Source organism: Bufo gargarizans, chromosome 4, assembly GCF_014858855.1.
Source record: "Bufo gargarizans isolate SCDJY-AF-19 chromosome 4, ASM1485885v1, whole genome shotgun sequence".
Classification (NCBI taxonomy): domain Eukaryota; kingdom Metazoa; phylum Chordata; class Amphibia; order Anura; family Bufonidae; genus Bufo; species Bufo gargarizans.
In genome coordinates, this window is record NC_058083.1 from 181,601,381 (window position 1) to 181,620,632 (window position 19,252).

The 19,252-nt window shown below is 42.4% G+C and overlaps 1 protein-coding gene across 1 annotated transcript in view; it reads right to left on the minus strand.

The window, feature by feature from the left end:
* SAMD7 (sterile alpha motif domain containing 7) overlaps window positions 1-19,252 on the minus strand; it is a 52,236-nt gene that overhangs the window by 1,138 nt on the left and 31,846 nt on the right. Inside the window, exon 7 of the mRNA XM_044291064.1 lies at window positions 12,236-12,346. Within this exon, the coding sequence (XP_044146999.1) occupies window positions 12,236-12,346 (111 nt within the window). The remainder of the gene's footprint in view (window positions 1-12,235; window positions 12,347-19,252) is intronic.

Genomic DNA, 19,252 nt, shown 5'->3' on the forward strand with positions numbered 1-19,252 from the left:
TGCACACTAGTATTGAGTGAAAATTTTGTTTTCAAGTTCAGCGTACGAGGTTTGGGTTATCTAAGAATTCTGTTATGGATTCCACTACCACAGGCTATAAGTTATAGATTCTGCTACCACTGACCATAATGGAATTCTCAGATAACCCGAACCTTGTATGCCGAACTTGAAAACACAAGTTCGCTCATCCCTACTTCACGCATAGCTCAAGTGGACAAACAAAGAAGCCAGATGCTGTACAACCTGTTTCGCTGCGCAGGCTCCCTGGAGGAAACAGAGTGCACCTGTGAGAAATGTATGTGAGATGTGGGGAGCTAAGGGAATGACACGTCAATCAAGGGACAGGAGGCAAGAAGAGGGTGCGTGAAACTTGACTTGAAGATGTAAGACCCAGCCTCCTTGACTTCATAGCGCCCAATAGCATATGGCAGGAGCCGGAGCGTGGAATAAAGTTGATTTTGTCAGCAACCATGAAACACAAAAGCAGAAAAACGGCACAATGGGGGACAATGTGCTTGAAATAATAAGGTAATGAGCACAGTTAAATGTTGAATATCTGGTTGTCAGGTTCCCTTTAACCCCTTAAGGACATAGGACGTACCGGTACGCCCTGTTTCCCGAGTCCTTAAGGACACAGGACGTACCGGTACGTCCTAACTTTAAATAGGCATTCCGGCGCCCCAGGGGTTAATCTGAATAGGATGCCGGCTGAAATCATTCAGCCGTCATCCTGTCACAACGCCAGGGGGGGTCATGTGACCCCCCCGTGTCGGCGATCGCAGCAAACCGCAGATCAATTCAGACCTGCGGTTTGCTGCGCTTTTTGCAGTTTCTGATCCCCGCGGTCCCTGACCGCGGGGATCAGAAACTTTAGAGTGCCTAAATTAGAGATTTTGCACCCCCTCTGCACCCCTGCACGATTTGATGGCGGCGGGTGGTGCAGGGGGGGGTCGCAGGCGGTGGGGGCGTTGCGGGAGGCGGGCGGTGCGGCAGGCGGGATCGCGATCCCCCGCCCGCCTCCCCTTGAATAATCGTTGGCATCTAGTGGGTTATACCAGGGTGCCAGCACATTGCTGACACACTGGTATAAACAGCTGACATCTGTGCAGATGTCAGCCGTTTAACCCTTTCCATACCGCAGTCCGTACGGACCGCTGTATGGAAAAGGTTAACTGTCATCGGTCAGGGAGCTCCCTCCCTCTCCCATCGGGGGGCTGCTGTGCCTTTGTAGCCCCCCGATGGAGAGGGAGAGAGCCCCCAGGCAGCCCCCCGAAGCCCCATCCTCACCCTTCCCCGTCTGCGAAGTTGTGGCAGACGGGGAAGGTTCCCATGGCAACAGGACACCTGCTCAGGCGTCCTGCTGTCCATGGTGCTGAACAGATCTATGCTAAAAGCATAGATCTGTTCAGTGTAAGTAAAATACAGTACAGAACCCTATAGAGACATCAGACCCACTGGATCTTCAAGAACCAAGTGGGTCTGGGTCAAAAAAATGTAAAAAAAAGTGAAAAAAGTTAAGATAAAAAAAAACATTTATCACTGAATAAAAATTAAAAAAATTAAATACACTACACATATTGGGTATCGCCGCGTCCGTAACGACCTGATCTATAAAACAGTCATGTTACTTTCCCCGCACGGTGAACGCCATAAAAATAAAAAAATAAAAACTATGAGAAAATTGAAATTTTGCCCACCTTACTTCCCAAAAAAGGTAATAAAAGTGATCAAAAAAGTCGCATGTACGCCAAAATAGTACCAATCAAACTGTCATCTCATCCCCTGCAAAAAATGAGACCCTACTCAAGATAATCGCCCAAAAACTGAAAAAACTATGGCTCTTAGACTATGGAAACACTAAAACATGATTTTTTTTTGTTTCAAAAATAAAATCATTGTGTAAAACTTACATAAATAAAAATAAAGTATACATATTAGGTATCGCCGCGTCCGTATCGACCAGCTCTATAAAAATATCACATGACCTAACCCCCAGGTGACCACCGTAAAAAAATAAAAATAAAAACAGTGTAAAAAAAGGCATTTTTTGCCATCTTACGTCACAAAAAGTGCAATAGCAAGCGATCAAAAAGTCATATGCACCCCAAAATATTGCCAATCAAACCGTCATCTCATCCCGCAAAAAATTAGACCCTACTCCAAGATAATCCCCCAAAAACTGAAAAAGCTATGGCTCTTAGACTATGGAGACACTAAACAATTTTTTGGTTTTAAATGTATAAAACTTATATATTAGGTATCGCCGCGTCTGTGACAACCTGCTCTATAAAATTACCACATGATCTAACCTGTCAGATGAATGTTGTAAATAATGTAATATTTCTTGTTACCTTGCTGCACAAAAAGTATAATATAGAGCAACCAAAAATCATATGTACCCTAAACTAGTACCAACAATACTGCCACCCTATTCCGTACTTTCTAAAATGGGGTCACTTTTTTGGAATTTCTACTCTAGGGGTGCATCAGGGGGGCTTCAAATGGGACATGGTGTCAAAAAACAGTCCAGCAAAATCTGCCTTCCAAAAACCGTATGGCATTCCTTTCCTTCTGTGCCCTGCCGTGTGCCCGTACAGCAGTTTACGACCACATATGGGGTGTTTCTGTAAACTACAGAATCAGGGCCATAAATAATGAGTTTTGTTTGGCTGTTAACCCTTGCTTTGTAACTGGAAAAAAAATATTAAAATGGAAAATCTGCCAAAAAAGTGAAATTTTGAAATTGTATCTCTATTTTCCATTAAATCTTGTGCAACACCTAAAGGGTTAACATAGTTTGTAAAATCAGTTTTGAATACCTTGAGGGGTGTAGTTTCTTAGATAGGGTCACTTTTATGGAGTTTCTACTCTAGGGGTGCATCAGGGGGCTTCAAATGGGACATGGTGTCAAAAAAACTGTCTAGCAAAATCTGGCTTCCAAAAATCTGGCACCTTTCACTCTACGCCCCGCTGTGTGGCCGTACAGTAGTTTACGGCCACATATGGGGTGTTTCTGTAAACGGCAGAGTCAGGGCAATAAAGATACAGTCTTGTTTGGCTGTTAATCCTTGCTTTGTTAGTGGAAAAAATGGGTTAAAATGGAAAATTTGGCAAAAAAATGAAATTCTCAAATTTCATCCCCATTTGCCAATAACTCTTGTGCAACACCTAAAGGGTTAACGAAGTTTGTAAAATCAGTTTTGAATACCTTGAGGGGTGTAGTTTATAGAATGGGGTCATTTTTGGGCGGTTTCTTTTATGTAAGCCTCGCAAAGTGATTTCAGAGCTGTAGTGGTCCCTAAAAATTGGGTTTTTGTAAATTTCTGAAAAATTTCAAGATTTGCTTCTAAACTTCTAAGCCTTGTAACATCCCCAAAAAATAAAATATCATTCCCAAAATAATTCAAACATGAAGTAGACATATGGGGAATGTTAAGTCATCACAATTTTTGGGGGTATTAGTATGTATTACAGAAGTAGAGAAACTGAAACTTTGAAATTTTCAAATTTTTCCACATTTTTGGTGAATTTGGTATTTTATTATGCAAAAAAATTATTTTTTTTTACTTTATTTTACCAGTGTCATGAAGTACAATATGTGACGAAAAAACAATCTCAGAATGGCCTGGATAAGTCAAAGTGTTTTAAAGTTATCAGCACTTAAAGTGACACTGGTCAGATTTGCAAAAAATGGCCTGGTCCTTAAGGTGAAATAGGGCCGTGTCCTTAAGGGGTTAAAACAAAGGCCTAATGCACACACAAGTATGAAAGCACTATACAATCATAGACTCCCCTGGTGTCCTCTGAATTTTTTCTGTTGGATTCTGTATGAAAATAGTCAAAGCATATTCCTTTGCATGTAGTATTACTGAGCTATATCATGGGCATGATATAGTATGGTATGATTATTTTTTGTGGTATTCCTGTCAATTTATTCCTGCCAGTATTAACTTTTTCATTACTCTTATTATTATTGTTTCCCTCATTAGATTATATGACTCATGTATACTAGTCTCTTGTATACCTAGCATTTTAATTTGCGTATTTTTCACCCTTTCTAGGTTGATCTCACATACACATTCATTTATGCTCCATACTCATCTCTTTCTGTTGCAGTGATTGATGAGATTAAGGTCTGGGAAGACTGAAACGTCCAGCATGAACAAGCTGCATATACTTATGTACATCTTCAACTGAATCCTTTGATTAGTGATACCTTCTGTGAGACCTTGTGTACATTTAATTTGCACTAATGAAATTAATTTATTTACTTGCCATCCAAATTGCCATGCAAAACACAGGAGAATCACAGACTCAGTAGACTTCAACACCTTTAGGAACCCTAAAGCTCAGGTACACTCTGCCTTAAAGGGAACTTGTCACCAGGATTTTGTGTATAGAGCTGAGGACATGGGTTGCTAGATGGCCGCTAGCACATCCACAATACCCAGTCCCCATAGCTCTCTGCGCTTTTATTGTGTAAAAAAAACCAGATTTGATACATATGCAAATTAGCATAAAAGAGTCATATCTTACTTGTGTGACCAGAGAAGAGTCATATTTTCAAGCTCTGACTCATCTCAGGGTAATTTGCATATGTATCAAAGCGGTTTTTATGCACAATAAAAGCACACAGAGCTATGGGGACTGGGTTTTGCGATGTGCTAGTGGCCATCTAGCAACCCATGTCCTCAGCTCTATACCTAAAATACCGGTAACAGGTTCCCTTTAAATACCCAAGGACCCCTAACCAGCAGCACGATGAGTAACGTGTAACGTGGCATCCATGCCCACAGGGAGGAGCAGGGCAGTGGCGGCCATGGAATGCTGTCCTAACACACTGACGATTATGATTATAGCTAACAAGTTCTGAATGTCGAGTCTGTGTCGCTGACTAAGTGGAAAATATATCACAGCAGCTAGAATTATTGCACTATTACTAGACCGCAGCATTTTACTGTGGAATAGACTTCTATGGAAGGACTAAGCAACACGACAGTGATATCCAAGTATGTGAAACACAGGGACACGAAGCAAAAAATAAAGACTGAAGAGTATAATGTTGGAAATTGTAAAGTTATTTTGGAAGTCAGTTAAAGAGGATCTGTCACGAGTTTTCAACATGCAAACTTCTTACCGCTCCTTACTTCCCAGTCCCCTAGTATGTTTTTTTTCCCCCTTATACATCCTCCTTTTCTGAACACATGATTTAACCCCATAAGCATGCAGCCTAGTTTGGTACTTATGGCTCCCCAATTTTTTTTTTTTTCTCTGCATTTTAAAAGCCATTTTTTTTTTTCTTCCATCAACATAGCTACTTTGGGCGTGTTTTATAGGGGACAATAATTATATATTTTTTTTATAATTCTTTATTATTTTTCCTACAAGACAGACAATACATCCAGAGTGTACATCTCTGAACACAAAACATAAGTGCAATGAGCAATTCAATAAAATACATAGGGGCATTATGCAGTCATAAATAAAGTACAGTCAGTGCAAGCAATCAAAATATGATGACATATTCAAGCATTCCTCACATAGAATTAAGACACACTAGCAGATCAGAGTAACAGACGACCTAACGTCCTCTTCAGTTGACTCTCAAGGTACCATTCCGTAAGTGTGTAAAAGTCTCATAATTAACTGTATCTCTTCATCAGACATACAATGAATAATAAACGGTTTCCATTTTTGAAATAACCCCTTAGCTTTCTCGTGTTTTTGCAGCGAGAGAATTTAACCTCTCCAAATGAAATACATTTTTTTGGTTGTTTTATTATGAACTGCAACTCTGGAGTATCAGCTTAAAGCCATTTTCGCAGAATACTGCGCTTCACTACCATGCACACAGTGAATTCCCCACTTCCTCCCACAACCTCTTACTCTGTGGGCACGTCCAAATCCCATGAAATAAATCAGAGAAACCCACTCCACACTTCGGGCAATTGGTTATTCTATCTGGTTTAGCTGGATGAGGGGGGATATTAAAGCCATAGATAGCCCTATACATAAGTCGAACCTGAGTGTCCCTCCATGACTCATTGACAACATGCCTCCTAATCACTTCCCAACCTTTCACTATCTTTTGTTCAATATCTCCATCATCTAACTGCTCGGCCCATTTCCCAAATCTTTTGCTCCTATCTCTAGTCCCATCCTCCTTCTTCATGTCAGTGTAGATTGTAGAAATCAACACCTTCCCACCTCCCAAATCTAGAATCCTATACAGAACATTCCTACAAACCTCTTTCTGCACCAACACCAGCTGATTTATCACAGCCACCTTCACCTGAGACCATTGAATAGTTTGGAAGGACGACAATGAGAACTTTGCAATCAACTCTTCTCCCGTCAGCCATCTAGGCTCAGTGTCATGCAATAAATGTTTCACATATAAAATCCCCTTCCGCCTCCATTCCTCAAACAACTTATTCTTATTACCCTGTGCGAATTCAGGATTATTCCATAAAGGAAGATGCTTGGAGATCCTGTAGGACAACCAGTACTTTTTCCGAAGAATCCTCCACGCAGCTATTGTATCTTTGAACAACAAAGATTGTTTGATCCACACCGGAATAACCCGCAACCTTGAATGTAGCAACGCCACAGGAGACCAGGGAGCACAGAATTCCCTCTCTAACATTAAGGCTGAGTAAAAGCTAGAACCATTTATCCAATCGCAAACATGCTTGCCATGCAGGCCAAATTGTAACTTCTTATATCGGGAAAGGCTATCCCTCCTTGTTCAATCCCCTTCATTAGGGAACGTATTGGTATCCTAGGCCTCTTTCCATGCCACAAAAAGTTCTTGAATGCTTTAACAATTCTAGAGACATCTTTATGTTTTAACAAAATGAGGATAGTCTGCATAGGATAAAGCAATTTAGAGACTGACATCATCTTAGGCTACTTTCACACTAGCGTTCGGGCGGATCCGTTCTGAACGGATCCGCTCATATTAATGCAGACGGTGGCTCCGTTCAGAACGGATCCGTCTGCATTAAAATGGCAAAAAAAAGCTAAGTGTGAAAATAGCCTCGGACGGATCCGTCCAGACTTTCAATGTAAAGTCAATGGGGGACGGATCCGCTTGAAGATTGAGCCATATTGTGGCATCTTCAAACGGATCTGTCCCCATTGACTTACATTGTAAGTCTGGACGGATCCGCACGCCTCCGCACGGCCAGGCGGACACCCGAACGCTGCAAGCAGCATTCAGCTGTCCGCCTGTCCGTGCGGAGGCGAGCGGAGCGGAGGCTGAACGCCGCCAGACTGATGCAGTCTGAGCGGATCCGCTCCATTCAGACTGCATCAGGGCTGGACGGAGGCGTTCGGGTCCGCTCGTGAGCCCCTTCAAACGGAGCTCACGAGCGGACACCCGAACGCTAGTGTGAAAGCAGCCTTAATAAGATGATTTCGCCCCAGCAACGACAGCGGAAGATCATGCCATCTATGTAGTTCCTTAACTATTTTAGTTATTAACGGATCATAATTCAGTCTATACATGGATTCAGGAGTGGCCCCAACCTTTATACCCAAGTAAGTTATGTGAGAGCGTGCTATTGGTATACCCCCCAGATCACTTCCCGTCACCCTGCTGCCCCCCACCCTTCAAAAATAGGAACTCACTCTTTGATCTATTGATTTTTAGCCCAGAAAGAGAACCGAATTCCTCCAATGCCCCAGTAATCCTCCCAACATCCCTAACAGGGTTGGACATGAAAAGTAAGATGTTGTCAGCAAATAGAGCCGCATGCATCTGCTTCTTACCTAACCACATACTCTCAAATAGTTCCTCCGAGTCCAGCCATCTTGACAATGGCTCTATCGCCAAGTCGAACAAGAGAGGAGATAATGGGCAACCCTGCCTAGTTCCCCTTTGCAGCGAGAAAGAATCAGACAGATATCCTCCTGTACATACCCTTTCCCTTGCATACGAAACATCCCATTAATACCTACCGAGTCCAGGGTAAGACCCAGCCATTTCCAGTTAATACTATCGAAAGCCTTTTCAGCATCTAAAGTGAGAATGGCTGGGTCCTGCCCCCGGTACTCCGCCTTCCCCGCCATTGAAAGGGCTAGCAGTACCTTCCTTAAATTGGTAACAGCCGCCCGACCTTTAATGAAGCCTACTTGCGTAGGGGAAATCAAAGTGGGGAGAACAACAGCCAACCTATTAGCAAGCAACTTCGATAGAATTTTAAGATCATGATTTATTAGGGATATTGGCCTATAGGATGTCAGGCTTTCCGGATCTTTTCTAGCCTTATGAAGTAACGTTATGTGGGCTGTATTCATTCGCTCGTGCAACACATTCCCCTCAACTAGAGAAGAATAAAGCGACGTCAAATACGGTACTACCTGAGCATCCATAGCTTTGTAAAAGTCAGACGTATACCCATCCGGGCCTGGGGCTTTACCAGAGCGAAAGGATTTTATAATTGCCTGCACCTCCGCTGCCGTTAATGGGGCGTTCAGAGCACTCAATTGTTCTGCTGTCAGAGTTGGCTAGGAAATTCGCTCTAAGAAAGCCTTCCCCTTTTCCACCCTATCACCAGCATTTTGATACAATGCTGCCATATAGTGTCCAAATAACTTATTAATCTGTTGCGGCCTGTGCTCCCTGGTCCCGTCACCTTTCCTCACCACCTGGATATGGTTTAATGGGCGCCTACCTTTGGCCAATGAGGCCAGCAACTTCCCCGATTTGTTGCCAAATCTGTGCAGACAAGCATCTAACTGAGACCGTTTTGAAATCTCAAGTCTCTCTTAGCCGAGACCCAGCGTTCTTTGGCTATCTGGGTCTGGGCCAAGAGAAAGTTACTGTAAGCATCCCTTAAGTATGCACTCGATTTTTCATACTGCATCCTAGCTACCTTCTTAATAGAGGAGACATAAGCCAACAACCTACCTCTCAGAACAACTTTAGCCGTTTCCCAGAACAATACTGGATTATTCGCATGTTCCCTATTGTTATCAACAAATTTCATCCACCACCCTTTCAAAAGTTTCACAAATTCGTCATCCTTTACCAGGTAATTAGGGAACCTCCATATGAACTCACTTCCCCCAGTATACATTTCTCTAATATCTATTAGAAGCGGAGAATGATCCGAAATTACCATTTCACCTATTGCAATATCAGCCGCTCTATGTAAAATTGCTGATGACAAGAACAAATAATCGATTCTAGATCAACTCTTGTGCGAATGCGATTAGTGAGTGAATTCCCTCCCCTGAGGATTAGAAAACCTCCACACATCCTTGAGAGACAACGACTCAGCAAAGTCCACCAGAGTGTATTGGTGACTATGGCCACTAGCTGACCTCCTATCCTCATGCTGATTCATCACTGCATTGAAGTCCCCCCCCCCCCCCACTACTTTTGCGCTATGCACGTCTTGCAAAATTCTAGTACATAGCGAGTCAAAGAAGGCTTTTTGACCCTGATTCGGTGCATAAATATTGTATAGACTAAAGTCCCCAAAAGGGCCCGAAATGTGAAGATGCAACACCCTCCCCGTGTCATCTGCTTCCTCAGAATGAACTATATGCGACAAGTGATGATCTATTAAAATTAAAACTCCTGCTTTCCTATCTACAGCCGCAGAACCGTACACCTCCCCCACCCATAGCTTCTTCATCCTATGGAAGTCCGCTGTCGACAGATGGGTCTCCTGCAACAAGGCAATATCCGCCTTCATCCTACGTAATTGTCTCAGAACTTTCATGCGCTTGTTAGGAGATTTGAATCCTTTCACGTTCCACGAGACTATTCTCATAAATTTGTCACTAGCGTAAGACCCACCTGTCGATAGAAAACCCCTCCCCACCTTTCCGTCATAGCTTGAACATTATCTATTGAAGCGCTGCCTCCCAGCCCGACAGCACTCCACGGATCATTAGAAATTGATTGCTCATACATTGCCCCAAAACAAAGAAAAATAAGCCACATTAAAACCATGGCTAAGAAAAATGAATAAAACTAACAAAAGTAAATAACAGGTAGTGGACACCACAATCAGCTCAAGAACTTCCTTTTTTCTAGCATTGGACGCGGCACACCACCGCCAACTAGCTGCTATAATCTAAAGTCCCCAAAAATTATTAAATGTCCCTGTGAACATTCCTGGAACACTAGAAAGGAAAAAAAATAAAAAATTTGCAGAGTAGGTCCAAATAACCAGGACGTAACCTGACAATGAAATCATAGTCCTCCCGTCTTCCTCGCAAATTTTGCTCCCGAAGATTTCTGAAACGTAGCCAACCTCTGTGGAAGAGATGAAGAAATCTGAGGCACCTGGTGCCATCCATTGCCTCCAGCCCGCATGTTGGTATCTCAACGATCATCCTCCATGTCAGCGGATCCCTGCCTGTGATCCGCTTGATTCCGCATAAATTCCTTCGCCTCCATTGGATCCGTAAAATGCTTGGAGCTACCATCAGACAGTTGTATCCGCAGAATAGCAGGGTAGGCCAGTTGGAATCTGGTCCCGTTCTTATAGTGGCTAGTGCAAACTGCCCCAAAGGCCCTCCGCTTTCGCGCCACTTCCACTGAATAGTCTGCGAAAAGCATGACTTTAGTTCCTTTAAGAATCAATGGCTCCTTTCTCGTTCGGTAAGCCCGTAGAATATCCTCCTTGTCGGAGTAGTACTTACAAATCGCATGTCTGGGCCTCTGGTCCACTTTACACTCTATGGGCCCTCTCCACTTTCCTTCTTCCTCCCTGGAGACCCAGAGCCTGCGGTAGTTCCACTTCAAAAACATGGCGAAGTTCCGTTATTGACACAGATTCAGGTACACCGACCAAGTGTAAATTACGGCGCCTGGACCTGTTTTCAAGGTCCTCAACGCGGTCATTTAGCTTTTCAGCCAGCTGGTATAAGTCCTGCATCTTCTGTGCAGTGTCTGTAGCCTCCTCTTCAATACAAGCCACCCGCTGCTCCACCTCAGATACCCTGTGATCTTGTAATTCCACCTCCTCTTGTAATTTGTTAAGCGCCGCATGCAGGGTAGTTGATAAAGAGGCTATAATATTGGGGGCTAACTGTTTCGCCACTTCAGTGGCTAACATCTTGACATCCACCGCTTTGCCAGAGGTTTCAAAAAGATCCAGCTGTGTATTGTTAACTGGGGCTTCTTGTTCATCTGCCGATGCATGTCTCGGCGAGGAGGGAGGAAACGTGGCCTTCTTAGGACAGATCCCGTCCACACTCTCAGTGTCAGTTGCCGCCTAGGGAGTCGATTTCTGCCCACTTCTCAGCAGGTAACGCTCCATATAGTTGTCAGAGCCTCACCTTATCAAGGGCTCATTGTTTGCAGGGCAATCTGTAATTTTTATTTATACCATTTTGGGACACATGCAACTTTTTGATAATGATTTATTCTATTATTTTGGGAAAAGTCAAGGTGACCGACAATATTAATTCTGACAAACCTGGTAGTGAGAGCAGGGTGCCAGCTGTATAATACTTCTGACATCCACAAGTGATGTCGCAGACACAACTCCTGTGCCTGCTCCATCACCATGATGTGCTATTATGGCACTGAGGGTTAAAGGGGTTGTGCTGGCAATATATGATGACATCTTCAGGATCAGGATAGGTCATCAGTATTTGATCATCGATACTTAGAACCCCACTGATCAGCTGTTTGAAGAGGAAGTTGCGCCCCATGCGAGCGCTGCCTCCTGTACATTACACTGCCTGATTTGGAAGTCTCGGCAGTGCAGTGTAATTGAATGGACTGAGTACTTTTTACACTACGCCCCCACTGCAAGGGAGACAACGCATGGAGCGCCGTCTCATCTTCAAACAGCAGGGGTGCTGGGTTTCGGACCCTCGCCAATCAGATATTGATGACCTGTCCTATAGATCATCAATATATTGCCTGCACAACCCCTTTAATTTACTACACTCAGTGATGTTGTAGTACATCAGTCAACGGGAAGGGGTTAACAGAATATTACATTTATCCAGTGTCAGACTGACAGACTGGAGTTCCTTGGGCCCACCAGAGGACATATTTCTTGAGGCCCAAGCCCCTATATCATCAATAAAGTTTGATAGGTTTTGAATAAAAGAAATAGAACCTAAAAGCAAGTGATTGGCTCCAAAGACAGTAAATTAGTTTTTTCTCTCCTGGATCTTTGGGTCTTATTATCATTTCAGATCCTGGGCCCACCGGAGGATCTTCCAGTGCTCTGGTGGGTCAATCTGAACCTACATTTACCTGTGTGCGAATTTTGAGTGCAGGTCCAAGCTTCAGCCCCATTGTGTCCAAGAGGTGATCCTCTGTCAGTAAAGGGAGGGTTAGTCCATCAATATCATGGTCTTTAAACACCTAGAAGGAAAATAATTACAAATATGTAAGGTACAGAGGTAATGATATAATGAAGCTGTGGCTTCACATGCAGCATTTTTTTTTCTTTTTTTTTTTTTATAGAAAAACACCACTGCAGTATTTGCTGCAGCTTTTTGAGTCACAGCCAGGAAAGTCCCTCCTTACTATATCCATTAATTTTGAATCCACTTCTGGGTTGTCTAAAAAACCTGCATAAAAAAATTGCAACAAAGACTGCTGTTTTTTGTTGGTTTTGAGACATAAGTGAATTAATTCAACAGGAAGACATCGTTCCTTTATATTTCCTATTCCTCCTGGATTTTGCTCAAAAAACATTCCCTCTGCCTATGTATCACTCATAACAAAAAAGCCAGTGGAGATAATATATCCAAATTCATATCACTTTATTATGTATAAAATATAGAGCGAAAGGGCAAGATGGAAAAAGTATACAGAGAAGCAAAGGGCGTATATTCCACTAGACTGTCATGTATCCCCACAAGGCTAATAAGTACTTACCGGGTACCAGGTCCGTGCTGTGACTCACAAGCATCCAATGTGACGCGCGTTTCACCTCAGCGGCTTCGTCAGAAAGCCGCTGAGGTGAAACACACGTGGAGGTCCTGCACTTAGGGCTATTACATCCATCTGGGCTTGGTCATGTCTTCAGGTACGTCCCAGGTACGTCCCAGAACAAATGTGTCTATCGAGACATCATTATAGACACTGTCATATACAGCTTCTATATTAGGCCTATGTTATTGATCAGGTCATATATATATATATATATATATGTTATCGTGTGTTGTGTTTAGATTAGGCTGTGGATATTTTGGTACCAGGCACCATATATATATATGTTGCTTGCGGTTACCATGGACGTAGGCTGTGGATCGCACTAACATCCATGAAATTTTCTTTAACCCTTTCATGACCAAGGGTCATTGATGCCCCAGTGTCCAGGTCAAAATTTACAAATCTGACATGCGTCACTTTAGGTGGTAATTGCTTTGGAACACTTTTATTTATCCAAGCCATTCTGAGATTGTTTTCTCGTGACACATTGTACTTCATGATAGTCATAAATTAGAGTCAATATATTTCACCTTTATTTATGAAAAAATCCCAAATTTTGTCAAATTTTTTTAAAATTCACAATTTTTAAAATCTCAATTTCTCTGCTTCTAAAACAGAAAGTCATACCTAATAAAATATTTATTACTTAACATTTCCCATATGTCTACTTTATGTTGGCCTCATTTTGGAAATGTCATTTTATTTTTTTAGGACGTTAGAAGGCTTAGAAGTTTAGAAGCAATTTCTTAAAATTTTTAAGAACATTTCCAAAACCCACTTTTTAAGGACCAGTTCAGGTCTGAAGTCACTTTGTGGGGCTTACATAGTGGAAACCCCCCATAAATGACCCCATTGTAGAAACTACACCCCTCAAGTTACTCAAAACTGATTTTACAAACTAGGTGTTCTAGGTGTTCCACAAGAATTAAAGGAAAATGGAGATGAAATTTCTAAACTTCACTTTTTGGGCAGATTTTCCATTTTATTACATTTTTTTCTTTAACACATTGAGGGTTAACAGCCAAACATAACTCAACATTTATTACCCTGATTCTGCGATTTACAGAAACACCCCACATGTGGTCGTAAACTGATGTAAGGGCGCACGGCAGGGCGCAGAAGGAAAGGAGCGCCGTATGGTTTTTGAAAGGCAGATTTTTCTAAACTGGTTTTAGATGCCATGTCCCATTTAAAGCCCCCCTGATGCACCCTTACAGTAGAAACTCCCAAAAAGTGACTCTATTTTGGAAACTAGGGGATAAGGTGCCAGTTTTATTGGTACTATTTTGGGGTACATATGATTTTTAATTGCTCTATATAAAGTTTTTAGTGAGGCAAGGTAACTGAAAAATGGCTGTTTTGGCACAGTTTTATTTTTATTTTTTTTACAAGATTTATCTGACAGGGTAGATCATGTGCTATTTTTTTAGAGCAGGTTGTTACGGATGCAATGATATCAAATATGTCTACTTTCTTTGTTTGTTTCAGTTTTACATAATAAAGCAATTTTGAAAAAGAAATTATGTTTTTGTGTGTCCATTTTCTGAACGCCATATGTTTTTTATTTTTCTGCCGATCGTCTTGTGCAGGGGCTAGTTTTTTGCAGAAAGAGTTGAGGTTTTTATTGGTACAATTTTTGGGTACATAGGATTTTTTTGATCATTTATTATTACACTTTATGGGGCAAGGTGACCAAAAAATTGTCTGTTTTGGAACAGTTTTTATTCATTTATTTTTACAGCGTTTATCTGAGGGGTTAGGTCATGTGATAGTTTTATAGAGCAGATCGTTACGGATCTGGCAATACCTAATATGTATACTTTTTCTTATTTATTTAAGTTTTACACAATAATAGCATTTCTGAAACAAAAAAAATGATGTTTTAGTGTCTCCATAGTCTGAGAGCCATAGCTTTTTTATTTTTGGGGAGATTGTCTTAAATAGGGTATCATTTTTTGCGGGATGAGGTGACGGTTTGATTGGTACTATTTTGGGGATCATAAGCCTTTTTGATCGCTTGCTTTTGCACTTTTTGTGATGTAAGGTTTGCATTTTATTTTTTATGATGTTTATCGGACAGGGTCTATCATGTGATCTATTTATAGAGACGTCGTTATGGACGCGGTGATACCTAATATGTGTATATTTATTTATTTTTTATAGGAAAAGGCAATTTTTTTTTTTCATTTTACATTTTTACTTTTATTATTTTCAAGTCCCTCTTGGATCTTGAAGATCCAGTGGGGCTGATGGCTGTACTATACTTTGCATTACAAAGTTTTATTCAATCAGATGCCCTGTAGGTGGCAACAGCGGGCGCTTTTGCAAAGCGTCCGGTTGCCATGGCAACCATCGGGCGCTGCCATCGCAGCACGGCAGCCCCGATGGTGGAGAGAGGGAGCCGCGGCATCTATGGGGTTACAGCAGAGTGTCAGCATAGAGCTGACACTCTCTGCTGATGGTGGCAGCTCAGGAATGGAGCCGCCGCCATCACACACAGCAGGGGGACCGAACCGCATCGGGGGCAGCACTGGAACGGGGGGGGGGGGGGGGGTATCGCGGCCAACATTGAGGGAGGTGAGGCAGCACGAAATGGGGGCAGGAGGAATGTATGGGGCGGGGAGGGGGCGGACCGCATCAGGGCACTGGGCAGGCTTGAATGGGGAGATGAGCTTCAGGGGCAGGCGGACACAAGGGAGGGGCTTGGAGGGGCACAGATTTGGAGGGGCACAGATCGGGGGGGCACGAGGACACTACCTGATTTCAGGCTCTGATCTGCAGAGCGCAGATCAGAGCCTGAAACCGGCATTTTTTCACTGCCACGATCCGATTGGTTAGTCTGCACAGACTAACCAATCGGATCGATTGCCGGTAAGGGGCCACTCTGATTGGTCCCTTGCCGGCATTACTGAACTGTATGCTGTCCGTGACAGCAGCAGGACAGGGGCAGAAACTTTAATCCAAGCGCTTTGCAGCACTTGGATTAAAGAGCTGCCATGACGTCTATACACGTGGTAGCTGCACGGGGTATGTGCAGCTATCACGTATGTATACGGATTGCGATCGTGAAGGGGTTAAGATAATTGTATTATACTATGCAATTTTCCATTGGGGTGTGTATATCATATACTATACACCTCTTTGGTGTACATTGGATGCTTGTGAGTCACAGCATGGACCTGGTACCCGGTAAGTGCTTATTAGCCTTGTGGGGATACATGATAGTCCAGTGGAATATATGCCCTTTGCTTCTCTGTATACTTTTTCCATCTTGCCCTTTCTCTCTATATTTTATACATAATAAAGTGATATGAATTTGGATATATTATCTCCACTGGCTTTTTTGTTATGACATTGTATGTTATTCCAGGTGGAACGTTGTGCTGTCAATTATAGACAGAGAGGTTTTTTGTAGGTTTATATGTATGACTCATGTAACTTCTTTACTGTGGATTCTCGTGAGGAAAAAGCGCAGAATAATACAGTACCAGCAAAAACATATGAGATTAGACAAATCTCATGTACACTTTGCTTTTTCGTTCTGGGCGGTAATTGACCTGCCGTGTGGATTTTAAAATCCACAGCAAGTCAATTCTTTGTGCAGTTCTTTTGTGTGGATTTCACCACAAGTAAAGCATGGTTTTTGTTTTGGAAATGCGCAGAATTCTGCATGGAAATTCATGGGGAATTTCTGCTAGACAGCCTGCACCCGTGTGCAGGTAGCCTTAGGCTGGATTCACATGGGAGTCACGTTTTGGCTCAGGATGCGTCCCGGGTGCAATGCGTTTTGCTCGCGCGTGATAAAAAACTGAATGTGGTACCCAGACCCGAACTTCTTCACTGAAGTTCAGGTTTGGGTTCGGTATTGTGTAGATGTAATTATTTTCCCTTATAACATGGTTATAAGGGAAAATAATAGCATTCTTTAATACAGAATGCTTAGTACAAGGTCAATTGAGGGTTAAAAAATAAAATAAAAATTAACTGACCTCCTCCAATTGATCGCGTCTCCTGTTCTTTCTTCGGGACCTGTCAAAGGACCTGTGGTGATGTATCTGAGCTCATCACATAGTCCAATCACATGGTCCATCACCACGGTGATGGACCATGTGATTGGACCATGTGATGTGACGTCACCACAGGTCCTTTTTAGCCGTCAACTCATGATTAAAGAAGTAAGTAGAGACCGGCAACTATGCGATCAAGAGGAGGAGGTGAGTTAATTTTTTTTATTTTTTTAACCCTCAATCGACCTTCTACTAAGCATTCTGTATTAAAGAAATGCTATTACTTTCTCTTATAACCATGTTATAAGGGAAAATAATACAGTAAATATACTGTCATCTTAGCAACCATGCGGGAAAATCGCACCGCATCCGTACTTGCTTGCGGATGCTTGCGATTTTCACGCAGCCCCATTCACTTCTATGGGGCCTGCATTGCGTGATAAACGCACACTATAGAGCATGCTGCGATTTTCACGCAACGCACAAGTGATGCGTGAAAATCACTGCTTATGTGCACAGCCCTATAGAAATGAATGGGTCAGGATTCACCTCACGCATTGCACCCGCGCGGAAATCTCGCCCGTGTGAACCCAGCCTTAGGGAGATCCTGTGCTAAACTTTTAATATGCAGTCATGGTTTCTCTCTAGGCATATGTCACATCCAGGAGACTGCAGGACATTTACTAACTTTCATGCTTCTTCTTCTTTAATGTCTATTCAGATTATGTTTTCTGTTTAAGAATGAATGCAAGTAAGTATAGTAGTCAAGCACTAAGGAATACTTAGATATAGTAACTAATGCTGGAAGTACATTTAGTTCACCACCAGAATGTAAATCTGCCTTCCCTTAGCTCACAGCCAGGAGTGCTCACTACTGAATTCAGCCTGGTAATTCTGCACTCCAAGTGAATATAAAGTAGAGGGCACGTCCAGAGGTTTGGACAACTCCCCAAAGCAATACTGAAATGTATATGTTCTGGTAACATGTGATGCACTCTCAGATGATTTAATGTGACATTATGTACTCAGCAATCATTTATGGAGATTTCTGCATTGCTGTGTAGTAAAGACTCAGCATTTATTGTACAGTGCCATACACCGTGCATGCAATCAGGCACAGTCCAAAGTAAATCTGTTCTTGCCTGACTTGTTTCAACTTCCTTTGTAACGGAAGAGCTATATTTTCCCGATTTACCTTAAATGGTCACTAACTTTTCACAAAACTTTACATAAATCAATAGTACAAGCAACCACAAGAAACTTTGTAATATGTTTTATCAGTGAGCAATGTCTAGTTCTCCTGTTACCGGCTGTTTACAAGACCCTCCCCCCTCAACTTATTGCTTTTCACTTTGGAAAATGCCTTATTCCCACCCGGGACAGATCAACCATGCAGGAGGATCATAGTACACATGTCTATGGAGAGGGGAGGGGGAGGAGTGAGCAGGAGCTAAGGAGACACACACACACAGACTACACAGATACATAGGAAGCTTATAGCTTTCTGTAATGTCCTCCATTATCCTGGGGTTGCTTCTAAGTGACTGGAACACAGATAGGAAGGAGATTATCCTCCCTGTATGGGCAGTGCATGGCAGCTAGCCTTCAGCCAACATCTCTGAGAGAACTGCAAACCAGATATTCAGCAAGCACAGTGGAAAACTTCTAAACAATGCCGGATACAAGTGATAAAGTGGCCAGAAATAGTGTTATTCCTTGTGTACACACACCGTACTATTGACTAATGCGGAGTCTTGAAAGCTCAGTGACGCTTTAAGCATGTTTTACATTAACCCTATTAGACATCAGGCTGCTGACCAATCTATCATCCACACCATACATCGATAAACCCTACCTAAGCCCTCTCCTTCCATTCATCTCATTCTTGATTCTTGACATATGGACTGTTATTGTACTGAAACAAGCTGCACTATAGGTGAGCACATGCTGGGAAAATTCAGGAGGTCCCAATGCAATTCCTTTCTACAAACCTGATCACATATCATGATCCAGTCAATACATTCCTGATCAGCATTTATTGTTATTAGAGCATATTAAGACTTTAAAGTTCCCTATAAAGAGGTTGTCCAGCCTAGGAGCCGACAAACAGAAACCTCGGAACCTGTGCCCAATTAAAAGGAAAAACATACACTCATCTGTCCACAGGTCTGCTGTACCTGCGGCACATGTAAGGGGCTCCAGCATGGGAATGTGAACAGGTGCATATTTTTTAGGTGGCAAATAAATGTGAAATCATTTATTTATTTTATCTTAGTTTGTTTTGCTAGTAAATGTTCTACCCCAGCAATGAGTTACTTATGAA